This window comes from Stegostoma tigrinum, chromosome 3, assembly GCF_030684315.1.
Source record: "Stegostoma tigrinum isolate sSteTig4 chromosome 3, sSteTig4.hap1, whole genome shotgun sequence".
Classification (NCBI taxonomy): domain Eukaryota; kingdom Metazoa; phylum Chordata; class Chondrichthyes; order Orectolobiformes; family Stegostomatidae; genus Stegostoma; species Stegostoma tigrinum.
The window spans coordinates 129,016,386-129,031,367 of NC_081356.1; the positions used below are offsets into that span (position 1 = coordinate 129,016,386).

General features: G+C 46.1%; 1 protein-coding gene across 1 annotated transcript in view; it reads right to left on the reverse strand.

Moving 5' to 3' along the window:
* Positions 1-14,982, reverse strand: part of LOC125450817 (hepatocyte growth factor activator-like) — a 77,462-nt gene that overhangs the window by 23,219 nt on the left and 39,261 nt on the right. The window contains exons 9-11 of the mRNA XM_048527059.2: positions 9,859-9,953; positions 8,476-8,589; positions 7,430-7,561 (exon numbers count right to left, since the gene is read on the reverse strand). Of these exons, the coding sequence (XP_048383016.1) occupies positions 7,430-7,561; positions 8,476-8,589; positions 9,859-9,953 (341 nt within the window). The remainder of the gene's footprint in view (positions 1-7,429; positions 7,562-8,475; positions 8,590-9,858; positions 9,954-14,982) is intronic.

The following is a 14,982-nucleotide window of genomic DNA, read 5'->3' on the forward strand; positions in this document are numbered from 1 at the left end:
ATCAGAGTACGGGAAAATGAGATAAAAATGGGAAGTGAAGTTTCCAAGAGTTACATTTCCTGTGATGGAATTTCCTACCCCAGCATCACAGCTGCCAGTCTTCAGCCAATTCAGTTTATTTCACATTGAAGTTTAATCCCGTAACTGTACAACTTGACAATCATTCATGTAACAGGAAGGGACAATATTAAAGCGAGCACTTTGTCCAGAGAAAATAGAACAGAAAACAAATGCATGAGATCAAAATAAACTTGCGTAGAATACAATTTTGAAAATCCAATGTGTTATTATTGTCAATGCAAAATAGAAAGAGCAAAGCGAGGGAAATTTTCATAGAAGGTGAAAATGCCTACTTAAAGATGCACTATAATTTCCAGGAGGGGGAAGTGTGATAAAAATTTATAACATATAATTACTTTTGAACTTGAACTGTAAGGAGGTAAATGGGTTGTTGATTTTCAGAGCTGTGGGCTTTTTTGTTAAATGGTCATAAGTTGTTTTGGAACAGTGAGCTAAAAACAGCTGTGCTTGATTTCAAGAAATCATATGACTTAAGTTAATGATTCAACAAGCTACTTGCTGAGAAATAATAAAATGTGAGGCTGGATGAACACAGCAGGCCAAGCAGCATCTCAGGAGCACAAAAGCTGACGTTTCGGGCCTAGACCCTTCATCAGAGAGGGGGATGGGGAGAGGGAACTGGAATAAATAGGGAGAGAGGGGGAGGTGGACCGAAGATGGAGAGAAAAGAAGATAGGTGGAGAGGAGAGTATTGGTGGGGAGGTAGGGAGGGGATAGGTCAGTCCAGGGAAGACGGACAGGTCAAGGAGGTGGGATGAGGTTAGTAGGTAGATGGGGGCGCGGCTTGGGGTGGGAGGAAGGGATGGGTGAGAGGAAGAACAGGTTAGGGAGGCAGAGACAGGTTGGACTGGTTTTGGGATGCAGTGGGTGGGGGGGAAGAGCTGGGCTGGTTGTGTGGTGCAGTGGGGGGAGGGGACGAACTGGGCTGGTTTAGGGATGCAGTGGGGGAAGGGGAGATTTTGAAACTGGTGAAGTCCACATTGATACCATTAGGCTGCAGGGTTCCCAGGCGGAATATGAGTTGCTGTTCCTGCAACCTTCGGGTGGCATCATTGTGGCACTGCAGGAGGCCCATGATGGACATGTCATCTAGAGAATGGGAGGGGGAGTGGAAATGGTTTGCGACTGGGAGGTGCAGTTGTTTGTTGCGAACTGAGCGGAGGTGTTCTGCAAAGCGGTCCCCAAGCCTCCGCTTGGTTTCCCCAATGTAGAGGAAGCCGCACCGGGTACAGTGGATGCAGTATACCACATTGGCAGATGTGCAGGTGAACCTCTGCTTAATGTGGAATGTCATCTTGGGGCCTGGGATGGGGGTGAGGGAGGAGGTGTGGGGACAGGTGTAGCATTTCCTGCGGTTGCAGGGGAAGGTGCCGGGTGTGGTGGGGTTGGAGGGCAGTGTGGAGTGAACAAGGGAGTCACGGAGAGAGTGGTCTCTCCGGAAAGCTGACAGGGGAGGGGATGGAAAAATGTCTTGGGTGGTGGGGTCGGACTGTAAATGGCGGAAGTGTCGGAGGATAATGCGTTGTATCCGGAAGTTGGTAGGGTGGTGTGTGAGAACGAGGGGGATCCTCTTGGGGCGGTTGTGGCGGGGGCGGGGTGTGAGGGATGTGTTACGGGAAATACGGCAGACGCGGTCAAGGGTGTACTCGATCACTGTGGGGGGAAAGTTGCGGTCCTTAAAGAACTTGGACATCTGGGATGTGCGGGAGTGGAATGTCTTATCGTGGGAGCAGATGCGGCGGAGGCGGAGGAATTGGGAATAGGGGATGGAATTTTTGCAGGAGGGTGGGTGGGAGGAGGTGTATTCTAGGTAGCTGTGGGAGTCAGTGGGCTTGAAATGGACATCAGTTACAAGCTGGTTGCCTGAGATGGAGACTGAGAGGTCCAGGAAGGTGAGGGATGTGCTGGAGATGGCCCAGGTGAACTGAAGGTTGGGGTGGAACGTGTTGGTGAAGTGGATGAACTGTTCGAGCTCCTCTGGGGAGCAAGAGGCGGCGCCGATACAGTCATCAATGTACCGGAGGAAGAGGTGGGGTTTGGGGCCTGTGTAGGTGCAGAAGAGGGACTGTTCCACGTAACCTACAAAGAGGCAGGCATAGCTGGGGCCCATGCGGGTGCCCATGGCCACCCCCTTAGTCTGTAGGAAGTGGGAGGAGTCAAAAGAGAAGTTGTTGAGTGTGAGGACGAGTTCAGCTAGGCGGATGAGAGTGTCGGTGGAGGGGGACTGGTCGGGCCTGCGGGACAGGAAGAAGCGGAGGGCCTTGAGGCCATCTCCATGTGGAATGCAGGTGTACAGGGACTGGACGTCCATGGTGAATATGAGGTGTTGGGGGCCAGGGAATTGGAAGTCCTGGAGGAGGTGGAGGGCGTGGGTGGTGTCACGGACGTAGGTGGGGAGTTCCTGGACCAAAGGGGAGAAAATGGAGTCCAGATAGGTGGAGATGAGTTCGGTGGGGCAGGAGCAGGCTGAGATGATGGGTCGACCAGGGCAGGCAGGTTTGTGGATTTTGGGAAGGAGATAGAAACGGGCTGTGCGGGGTTGGGGAACAATGAGGTTGGAGGCTGTGGGTGGGTGGTCCCCTGTGGTGATGAGGTCGTGAATGGTGTTGGAGATGATGGTTTGGTGCTCGGGTGTGGGGTCATGATCGAGGAGGCGGTAGGAGGTGGTGTCGGAGAGTTGGCGTCTGGCCTCGACGATGTAGAGGTCAGTGCGCCATACTACCACTGCGCCACCCTTGTCTGCGGGTTTGATGGTGAGGTTGGGGTTGGAGTGGAGGGAGCAGAGGGCTGCCCGTTCTGCGGGGGAGAGGTTGGAGGGGTGGAGAGGTTGAGGCGGTTAATGTCTCGACGGCAGTTGGAGATGAAGAGGTCGAGGGAGGGTAGGAGGCCTGGGGGTGGTATCCAGGAGGAGGACTTGTGTTGGAAGCGGGTGAAGGGGTCAGTGGAAGGAGGGTTGGGTTCCCGGTTGAAGAAGTAGGCATGGAGGCGAAGACGGCGGAAAAACTGCTCTATGTCCAACCGTGACTGGTATTCGTTGATGTGTGGTTGTAAGGGGACAAAGGTAACCCCAAGCCGCACCCCCAGCTACCTACTAACCTCATCCCACCTCCTTGACCTGTCCGTCTTCCCTGGACTGACCTATCCCCTCCCTACCTCCCCACCTATACTCTCCTCTCCACCTATCTTCTTTACTCTCCATCTTCGGTCCGCCTCCCCCTCTCTCCCTATTTATTCCAGTTCCCTCTCCCCATCCCCCTCTCTGATGAAGGGTCTAGGCCCGAAACGTCAGCTTTTGTGCTCCTGAGATGCTGCTTGGCCTGCTGTGTTCATCCAGCCTCACATTTTATTATCTTGGAATTCTCCAGCATCTGCAGTTCCCATTATCGGCTGAGAGATAATTATTGCTTACTGTTGACTTGAAGTTTTAACGCAAGGGCCAGATGGATGTCCAGAGGTGACAATCAGGTTCAGTACTGAAGCAAAGATCCTTAACAGCAAGAAAGGCAGTGCAGTTATTAGCAGCCTCTAGGCCTTCAGAGATGGAAAGAGGTCATCAGCTGTATGAACAGTCAAAGTAGGCAGCTTCTTTTTATCTCTCTGTTCCAAATGATCTTCTGAATCTTTAAAAAAAAGTCTTCACAGCACTGAAAACCCAAAACCCATTTACCCCTACTTTAGCAGTCCAAGAGGAAGTTGTGTTGCTGAACAAAGGGACCTAAGAGTGCAGGTCCATTGCTCTTGGAGTCACAGGTAGACAGGATAGTGAGGAAGGTGTTTGGTACGCTTGCCTTTTTTGATCAGTTCTTTGAAAATCGGAGTTGGGAGGTCATGCTGTGGCTGTAGAGAGCACTGGCTGTGCCACTTTTGGAATACTGTATTTAGTTCTAGTGTCCCCGGTAAAGAAAAGCAATGTTAAACTTGAAAGATTGCAGGAAGATTTACAAGGATGTTGCCATGGTTGGAGGGTTTGAGGCATAGGGAGAGTATGACTTGGCTGGGGCTACTTTCCCTGGAGCATTGGAGGCTGAGGGGTGACTTTATAGAGGTTTATAAACTCATGAGGGGCAGGGATAGGGTGAATAGCCAAGGTCTTTCTCCCAGATTAGAGGAGCCCAAAGTAGGGGGCGTAGGTTTAAGATGAGAGGGGAAAGGTATAAAATGGACCTATGGGGCAACTTTTTCATGCAGAAGGTGCTGCTTGTATGGAATGAGTTACCAGAGCAAATGGTGCAGTCAGGTAATTACAATATTTTAAAGGCAACTGGATGGGTATCTGAATAGGAAGGGTTTAGAGGGATATGGGCCAAATGCTGGCAAATGGGACTAGATTAATTTAGGATATCTGATCAGCATGGACAAGTTGGACCAAAGGGTCTGTTGCCCTACTGCATGGCTCTATGACTCCAAGGCTGGAAAGAGTGTTTAGTTTTTCTTCAGGTAAGTCAGAGAAAAGTGAGTAAGAAAGTATCTATATGTCTTGGGGAGAGACAAAGAGAACCACATCTAGCAAATGCGCAAGAAGTTGCTGAAAAGAAATGTCTGCAGCTTCTTCAGATGAGTATGAAATTTTAATGTGAATAGAGGAGTGATACTTCGCATGATTGAATGGCAGAAAAGGATATTTCTGGGGAAAAGGTTTGATTTTTTTCTTTTTGAAAAGAAAGATTTATTTGCCTCATTCTGTGCGCATTCTGTGGCTCACCATCACAAGCAAGCAAATAACAAAAATAAAACTTATGCTCTATCAAGCCACATTTCACTCCAGAATCTTATTTCTCTAATATAACCATTATCTGGGATCATAACATTATAATTATGTGGTTCATAAGAATATTATCTTTTAAAACTGTATCTTTTAGCTTCTCTGATAATTATGTTTTGGAACAAGTAGAAGAAGTCATGCAACCATTGTGATGGAAATGGACAGCCTGTGTGTTATGATTATTTTCATATTATTATTGTTATTAGAGATCAAAGGGAATTAGACTGGTTTACTGAGAGGGGAATGCAAGGTACATACATTTGGAACACTTGCTAAAGCAATGTTAGCCCTTATTTACAGAGGTTTGGAGTATACGAGTAGGGGAGTCTTACTGCAGCTGTCCAAGGTGCTGGTGAGACCACATCTGGGTGTACTGTGGGCAGATTTGATCCCCTTATTTCATTGGAGGCATTTCAGAAAAGGCCCATTGGAATGATGAGATAACAAAGCGTGGAGCTGGATGAACACAGCAGGCCAAGCAGCATCTTAGGAGCACAAAAGCTGACGTTTCTAGCCTCAACCCTTCATCAGATGCTGCTTGGCCTGCTGTGTTCATCCAACTCCACACTCTGTTATCTTGGATTCTCCAGCATCTGCAGTTCCCATTGTCTCTCATTGGAATGATGTTTGGTTTGGAGGGATTGTTTTATGATCAAAGGATAAATAAGCTGGGACTCTACTCACTGGAGGTTAGAGGAATGAGAGACAATCTCATTGAAACGTGTAGATTTCTTAAGGGCCTTGGCAGGGTAAATGCCGAGAGGATGTTCCCCCTCATGGGAGAGTCTAGGACCACTCGGCATAATCTCAGAATGTAAGGATACCAATTTAAACCCGAGGTGAGGAGGAATTTCTTCTCTCAGTGGGCTGGGGTTCCCTTACCACAGAGAGATGTGGGGGCTGAGTCATTGCTACAGGGTAACAGGGAAAAGGCAGGAATGTAGACATGACGATTGACAGATTCGCCATGATCCCGTTCAGTGGTGGAATAGGCTTAAGGAGCTAATGGTATGGAGACATGAACAGCAGTTTCGAAGTTCTATATGAGTTGATCCTGAGTCTTCTAAATTCCCATAAAAGTGTTGTAGGCATCGAGATACCAGGTGTGCTGTAAACTAACCATTTCTTTCTAAAGTGAAAGGAGTTGAGATCAAAGATAACTGATCTACACTCTGCTCGCAAAAAAGACCCTGAGCTACCTGTTGCGTGCGACTTCAATGCACCACCCTGCTCTCTGGCCAACATCTCTGTTTCCGGCTTGCTACAGTGCTCCAGTGAAGCCCCAACACAAACTGGAGGAACAATATCTCACTTTCCATTTGGGGACACAACAGCCATCTGGACTCAATGCTGAGTTCAATAATTTTAGGACCTAAACTCTCCCATGTCCCAGCCACCTACCCCACACACCAGGCCTTGTTACCACATAGCCTGCCATTACACACCCCCTGTTGTTAGTCACTATCCTTCCCCATTAACAACTATTCACCCTCCCAACCTGATCATTAGCAATTCCTTTGTCCGACTGTCTTTCTCTCTCTTCGGGCTCTATCCTATCGGTTACTCCCTACCCCACTCACCTCCCTATTTTCTGCATTTAAACTGATGTTTTCCCAGCCACCATCCGTTCTGAGGAAGGGTCACCGGACCCAAAACATTAACTCTGTTTTCTCCTTCACAGGTGCTGCCAGACCTGCTGAGCTTTTCCAGCAACTTTGTTTTTATAACTAATTAGCAGTTGTACTTGGACATTAAAGCGACTCTTGGATAGGCACATGGACAATAGTATAATGTAGGGTATACAGGGTCGTTTGATGTTAAAGTAGGATAATAGGTTGGCACAACATTGTGGGCCGAAGGGCCTGTGCTGTGCTGTACTTTTCAATGTTCTATGGTCTAAATGCGTTTCCCATTGCAATGAGAGAGAGGATAGTGGAAGGCATGGACCACACACTTAGTTAGTGAATCATGTTTTCTGGTCATAAATATTGGCCTTGCCAGGAACACTCACATCTCAGAAATAAATTTAAGTAAAAGGTCCAAGTTCTCTATAAAATCTTGCAGCTCAGAAAATAAACCACTCTGCCCATTGCGCTTGTGCTGATTCTGAAAATGTGTGACCTGAAGTGTTCCATTCTCTTTGCTTTTGTCCCCCATTTTCCTGTAATTTTCTCCCCTTTCAAATCATGATCCCATTTCAGTTTGAGAGTTGGCACATCCTTAAAGATAACCCAATCCAATCCAATCTAAAACAACTCTGGGTAAGATATGTTTCCTCTTCACCCCTCTGCTTCTTTTGCCAATGACTGTAAATTTGCATCCTCTGGTTACCAACCCTTTTGTCAGTTTCTCTTTAGTCACTCTTCATCAGTTTTGTGATTTTGAACATCTCTACCCGTTAGCCTCTATAGGGGACATTACTGATGTCTCCAACTAATATGCTTAGCCAAGCTTTAAAGTATCAAGATCAACAGGCAGGGAGTAAATATTGACAAAGCTGTGTGTGGGGGTGGAGAGAGACGGACCATCACTGAAGGACCAGTTTATAATTCCACCTGAATATGTTCTACCAGTTCTTATTGATACCTTCATATCGAACGTTGTCACACTCAGGCCCACTGTCAGTGCACATGCAATTTTCTACCATGTCTCCAACGATGCGAATCCAGCGCTCTCCAGTAAGGAAGTACCTGTAGTGGGTACTGTCGAAGCACTTCACTGAAAGAGAAAATCACTAGATGTACAATGTTGGGCATGCAATGATTATGTGATCATTAAACCTGAATCCAACGTGAACTGGAGAGGTGATGGCCTGGTGGTATTATGGCCGGGCTGTTAATCCAGAGACTCAGGTAATGTTCTGGGGACCTGGGTTCGAATCCTGCCATGGGCTGATGGTGGAATTTGAATTCAAAAACAAGAAGTCTGGAATTAAGTGTTGAATAATGACCATGAAACTTGTAAGGAAAAATCCTTCTGGGTCACTAGTGCCCTTTAGGGAAGGAAACTGCCATCTTTACCCACTCTGTTGTACATATGACTCCAGACCCACAACAATAAGGTTGATGGCTAAATGCCCCTCGACTTGGGCAATAAATGCTGGCCTAACCAGCGAGACCCTCAACTCTTGAATGAATAAAAGGTACACACGATTGTTGTTGAAAAGAGTAACTAGTTTCTGAAGTTTTTCACTTTGCACTCATCAAGACAAAAGCAAGAATAATAAATTTCCAAAAATATCACAACAACGTCTACTACAGGGTCCTGAGCGATTGGCAAGTCAGTTTGGATTGGCCGAGGGTGTTATCACGGAGAAACCAAGAGGAAGACTCTCCAACCTTCTTGGTAATTCAAAAATAGCCCAAGATGTGCACATACTCCATCTGTTTCCAGAAAGTAGGTTCCTGCTTACGAATGCACATCGCTTCTAGCAAGTGTAAGTGAGTCATGCCATGAGCTCGAGTGATTTTCTTAAATTGATTGCCAGTGCTGCAATTATTACACTCTAGGTTGCTCAGCAAGTGCTGCCCAAATGCAGAATCCACAATAAAAGCAAGCTGTTTGCTATTCAGCAAACACATACGACATGTTATAAAGTACGTGGTCCTCTCAAATACACATGAAGCACTTACCTTCTTGGCAGTTCACTCCTGCAAATTGGTCGTGGCAGCGACAGTAGTAAGAGTTGAGCAGAGGGTCTCTGATGCATGTCCCTCCATTTTTACAGGGATGTGAAGAACAGGGATCTGCCCAGTTCAAAGCAAGGAGGTTTTAGTGTCAATGCTGCACGCTCAGTTCTCTTACCGAAAACAAAGTGACGCCAAATTTTAACTCCCCGAGCCTGTAATCCAATGGAATAAAACTCTCAACACCAACCAAACCCCCAATATTAGCAGAGGTTACAAAATGTAGAGCTGGATGAACACGGCAGGCCAAGCAGCAAGTTAGGAGCACAAAAGCTGGCGTTTCGGGCCGAGACCCTTCGTCAGAAAAGGGGGAGGGGGAGAGGGTTCTGAAATAAATAAGGAGAGAGGGGGAGGCGGACCGAAGATGGATTGAGGAGAAGATAGTTGGAGAGGAGACAGACAAGAGAGTTGCAGTGGGAGAGAGATCCCCTGAGGTTTGTCCAGAGGGAGGAGGGTAACTTCTTCAGGGTAGGCATCCCTTTCCCATTATCTCTGATACAATTTTAACCCCAATATTAGCAACTGTCTTTGTCTTAAACTGGAGTTTAATTTCCATAATTATACCCCAGTAATTATTTTTCCATTTATCAAAATTCTTTGCAAATTCTGTGCATGAATTAAGAATAAATTATGCAATCTTATAAGTATTGCATTGGCCTACTTTAACAATTTCCCATATTTTGGTAGACTTACTTCTCAAGGTATTGTTTTGAATTCTAAAATCCAGCTTTCCAACATACAGTAATTTACTGTAACATGCTGTATAACGTCACCATGGCTTAGGCCGTTCTTGCTAATAACCTGGCAGATTCCACAGGGAGGGGTATGTGTTATTTAATACTGTAGTGACCATGACAGCAGTCAGGATATGTTAATCAAAGAAGCAAATAATCAGCAGGATCCCCACAGAATTCAATATTCCCCACTGCAAAGAATATAAACCCCCATTGAGGAAATTCACTCGCTCCAAGAAAATTCATCACCCTGAGGAAATTGAGTCTTTTGGAGGAAATTCAGCCCCCACAGAGGAAATTCACTCCTCAAATTCAACTACCTCCAAGTACATTCTCGGCCCTGAGGAATTTCACGCTCCTGAGAAAAGGCGCTCCCCTGCCGCTACCCACCTGTTCCCCCACAAACTCCTCTCCCACACTGAGGAATGTCACCCTCCTACGAGGAACATCGTCTCACACACCTCCAGCTCCCGTAGAAATTCATCCTTCTCCCCGAGGAATGTCAGTCCCATCCCGTCTTCCTTGCGAAGATGTCCATTGCGTGGGAGTAAATTCTTTAATATGAAGACCATATCTGACCAGCTGAGTTACCCACCTTCTTTTGGACACTGTGGAACATCACAATAGTCCCAGGAAATGTGATCATCAATCAGTGTGTAACACCATGGCTCCTGTTCATTGTCTGAGTTTCTGAAATGGATACGTGGATAACTTTAAAATTGCCGAACCTCCTGCCCAGCCTAAACCCCTCCGCCTCTCCTTAAAACCACTGAATTGAATATGAAATATAAACCGGCATTCACACTGTGATCACAGAATAAATGAATTGATATGGCGCAGAGGGAGCCCACCATGCTTCTACCAGCTCATCGAATCTAGTGCCAATCTGTCCTTTTGCCCGATAGCCTTCCACGCTAATTCTATCCAAATGATCACCCAACGCCCTCAGATGCCCTGTAATGTTAGTTATGATCTGGAATGTCTTGGGTAAATTTGCCATCACCAATCATTCTTGCTGGATTTAGTAGAGGCTACTGAAACCATGTGGGGAAGGATGCCCACACAATGTCCTCGGCAGAAGACTGGCTCAACTTTCTTCAACAGTATACAGTTTTATAATATAGTACTCAATAGCTAGTAGCTATACACCTAAGATTCATGGCTGTCTGTTGTGATGTATCAAGAACTTAAGTACACATTAACTATCTGCTTTATTATGAAGAACAATGACTTGGGAACTGGTTAGGATACTTCATGTCTCCTCTCAGAACCAGTCCTTTATATCCTAATGTGTGGAGCTCATCTCATGATGTCAGTTGGCCCTTTCAGGGGCTAATTGCCTTATAAAAATGAGCACCTCGGGCTTGCTGTCATGAGGAGGGCTGGGTAGGTAAGTGTGGCAGTAACATGGGGTGCCATGCTAGGGGTGCCATTCTCAGCACCCACACTCCTGCCTCTACTGATGGGGCAGGCATTGGGACATCAGTCAGCTGCTGGATCAACTGAGGACCTAAAGTTTATTTCGGGTCCTCCTCCTATCCCTGCTGGACTTGAAACCTCCACAGACAGGACTACACAGTCTTCAGCAATGAGTTCCAGTCGCGGGGCATGGCAGCTCCTATTGGCTGACTAGTAGCTCTTGGAGATGGGGATACTTCACTTTGATTGGCCGCAGGATGAGTCAAACTTTACCACTGAGGAATGTGTCCTTGACTGCCAGATTTGGCTCAAAATCTAGAATTTTCACTACTTCATCAAAAGGCGACTGTGTTCAAATTCATAAGGTAGAGGAGCAGAATTAAGCCATTTGGCCCATCTAGTCTGCTCCATCATTTCATCATGGCTATATAGTTCTCAACCCCATTGTCCTGCCTTCTCCCACTCCAAAGAGTTGAACACACACTCACAGCTGACATTTCAATGTGTCAGCATCACAGGTTCACAGTTAGAAACCTGGTTAATGTGATATTTGCGGGCAGAGCGAATCTGCCATCGATCCTCGTCTATGACTGGGTTTGAGGACCTGTTTCTCATTGAATATTTTTAAGACAGAGCTGAATGGATTCTTATTCAATAAGGGAATAAAATATTATCGAGGATAGTTGGGATTGCGTTACTCGAGTTTCTCGACGCAGTATTCCTAGCTTCTGGTCTGCTCTTGTAACCAGTGGGTTTATGTGGTGAGTCCAGATGAGTTTCTGGTCAATGATAACTCCCAGGATGCTGATAGTGGGGGATTCAATGATGGTAACACCATTGAATAACAATGGGTGGTGATTAGATTATCTCTTATTGGTGATGGTCATAACCCGGCATTAGTGTGGAGCATTTGCCATTTGTCAGTTCAAGCCTGGATATTGTCCAGATCTTGTTGCATGTGGACATGGCCTGCTTCAGTACCTGAGGAGTCGCGAATGGTGCTGAACATTGTATAATCATCGGCGAATATCTCCAGTTCTGACCTTATGATGGAGGGAAGGCCATTGATGAAGCAGCTAAAGATGGTTGGGCCAAGGACACTGCCCTTGAAACACAAACAGATCAGTCATGATCTTACCAAATGGAGGAGCAAACTCGAGGGGCTGATTGGTCTAATTTTGCTTCTATTTTTCAGATCAGAATTACAGAATTGGGAGAGGAACAATCATTAGTGAGTCTTAAGAAGAAGAGGTCCTTGTGTGAACATGTTGTGGTTTATTACATAATATCAATCAGCTACAATTTTCCTGAACTAGTCAGACATTGATGACACATCAGTCCCTTACAAGAACCCAAGCTATCTCCCTGATTTACTTGCTCAAGGCTATATGACACTATCAGTCTAGTTGAAGTTTGGTTCTATGTCCAACATTAGCCTTTTCAGCCCATTACTTTATGTGAACAAAGTCAGCCTGACCAGATTAACTTTTTTTTTGTGAGACTAATTGAAGGTCCAATATTGTTCAGAACACCAGGTTAACTTAATTTTGAGTAATACCATGGGATCTTTCTCATCCACTTGCATAGGCAGGTGAGGCCTCAACATAGCACCTCATCTGAGAGTTATCACTTCCAGTCGTGCTGTGCCCCCTCAGTTCCAGATTGGAGTGTGAGGGATTACGGGTTAATATTCAATTCAAACTGGGCTTATACCCCAGTGAATAGATGGGGGGCATTGATACATTGACCCTTTCTACATACTCACCTTTATAGGATCCCTACAGTGTGGAAACAGGCCATTTGGCCCAATAAATCCATAACAAGTCTCACACCCAGGCCCAGCCCCATAAACCTTCATTTCCCATAGCTAACATACCTAACCTACACACTATGGGCCATTTAGCATGTCCAATCCATCATAACCTGCACATCTTTGTGCTGTCGGACGTAACCGGAGCACCCAGAGGAAATCCATGCAAACACGAGGAGAACGTGCAAACTCCACACAGACAGTCACCCGCAGGAATTGAACCTGGGTCCATGGCACTATGAGGCAGCAGTGCTAGCCACTGAGCCACCATCAAGATTGCTCCTGGAATCAGCCCAGAGAGGGATGGCGGGGAGGGGGATCAGTAGAACAGGAATTTTCTTGACTCACACTTTCCAAATCCTTTCAGTACTGCTCTGGGAACTCAATGTGCAGTGATTGTGAAGGTTTTGCAGGGGGTGAAGAAGTCAGTAACTAGAATGGCTCCAGCAATGAGAAACTTTACCTCTTAGGGATAAACTGAAGAAGTTGTTCTCTTCGGAGTGAAGAAAGCTAAGAGAACGTTTTCTAAATCCCAAGTGTGCTGGACAGAGTAGGGCAAGGATAACTCAACATGAACAGGTAGCAGGGGGAAGCAGTAGATATGTTGCATTTGGACTTCTAGAAGACATTCAACAAGGAACCTCACAAAATGTTACATCATAAGATATGATTTGGTGGTGGAGTAGGGAGAAAATTGGCTAATGGGCAGGAATCAGCAAGTGGAAAAAAGGGGTTCTTTTTCACGTTGGTGACCTGTAACCATTGGAGTTCCACAAGGACCAGTGCTGGGGCAGCAAGTACTTAAAATGTTTATTAGTGACTTGGAGGAAGGAAGTGAATGTAGTATCGCCAAGATCACTGAAAACACTAAAATAGGTGGGAAGATAACAAAGTGTGAAGCTGGATGAACACAGCAGGCCAAGCAGCATCTCAGGAGCACAAAAGCTGACGTTTCGGGCCTAGACCCTTCATCAGAGAGGGGGATGGGGAGAGGGAACTGGAATAAATAGGGAGAGAGGGGGAGGCGGACCGAAGATGGAGAGTAAAGAAGATAGGTGGAGAGAGTATAGGTGGGGAGGTAGGGAGGGGATAGGTCAGTCCAGGGAAGACAGACAGGTCAAGGAGGTGGGATGAGGTTAGTCAGAATACTCCAGAATAGAAAATAGTTCAGAGAAGATTCACTGGGATAAATCCCTGGTACGGAGGGATTATCTTGTGAGCAAAGGTTAAACAGATTGGGACTCCTCTCGCTGAATTTTAGAAGAATGATAGGTGATCTTTTTGAAACGTAGGATTTTTAAGGGGCTTGACAGGGTAAATGCTGAGAGGATGTTTCTCCTCCTGCAAGAGTCTAGGATCAGGGGAGGGCAGAGTTTCAGAATAAAGGGATGCCAATTTAAGACTGAGATGAGAGGGAATTTCTTCTGAGAGTTGAGAGTCTTTGGAATTCCTTGCCACAGAGAGCTGTGGGAGCAGAGTCAAAGAACAAAGAACAAAGAAACCTACAGCACAGGAACAGGCCCTTCGGCCTTCCAAGCCTGCGCCAATCAAGATCCTCTGTCTAACCCATCATCTATTTTCTAACGGTCTGTGTCCATTTGCTCCCTGCCTATCCATGTACCTGTCCAAATGTATCTTAAAAGACGCTAACGTGTCTGCGTCTACCACCTCCGCTGGCAACGCATTCCCGCACCCACCACCCTCTGTGTAAAGAACTTTCCACACATATCTCCCTTAAACTTTCCTCCTCTCACTTTGAACTCGTGACCCGTAGTACTTGAGTCCCTACTCTGGGAAAAAGCTTCTTGCTATCCACCCTGTCTATACCTCTCATGATTTTGTAGATCTCAATCAGGTCCCCCCTCAATCTCTGTCTTTCTAATGAAAATAATCCTAATCTACTCAACCTCTCTTCATACCAGGCAACATCCTGGTGAACCTCCTCTGCACCCTCTCCAAAGCATCCACATCCTTTTGGTAATGTGGCGACCAGAACTGTACACGGTGCTCCAAATGTGGCCGAACCAAAGTCCTATACAACTGCAACATGACCTGCCAACTCTTGTACTCAATACCCCGCCCAATGAAGGAAAGCATGCCATATGCCTTTTTGACCACCCTATTGACCTGCGTTGTCACCTTCAGGAAACAATGGACCTGAACACCCAGATCTCTCTGTTCATCAATTTTCCCTAGGACTTTTCCATTTACTGTATAGTTTGCCCTTGAATTTGATCATCCAAAATGCACCACCTCATGTTTGCCCAGATTGAACTCCATCTGCCATTTATCTGCCCAACTCTCCAGTCTATCCATATATATAGTCCTTGTGTATATTTAAAGCTGAGACAGATAGATTCTTGATCAGTCAAGGATTGTGGGGTATGGGCACAAAAGTGGATGTGAGGAGTATCAGATCAGCTGTGATTCTATCGAATGACAGGGCAGGCTCAACGGACAGGACGACCAACTCCAGTTTCTATTTTTTAT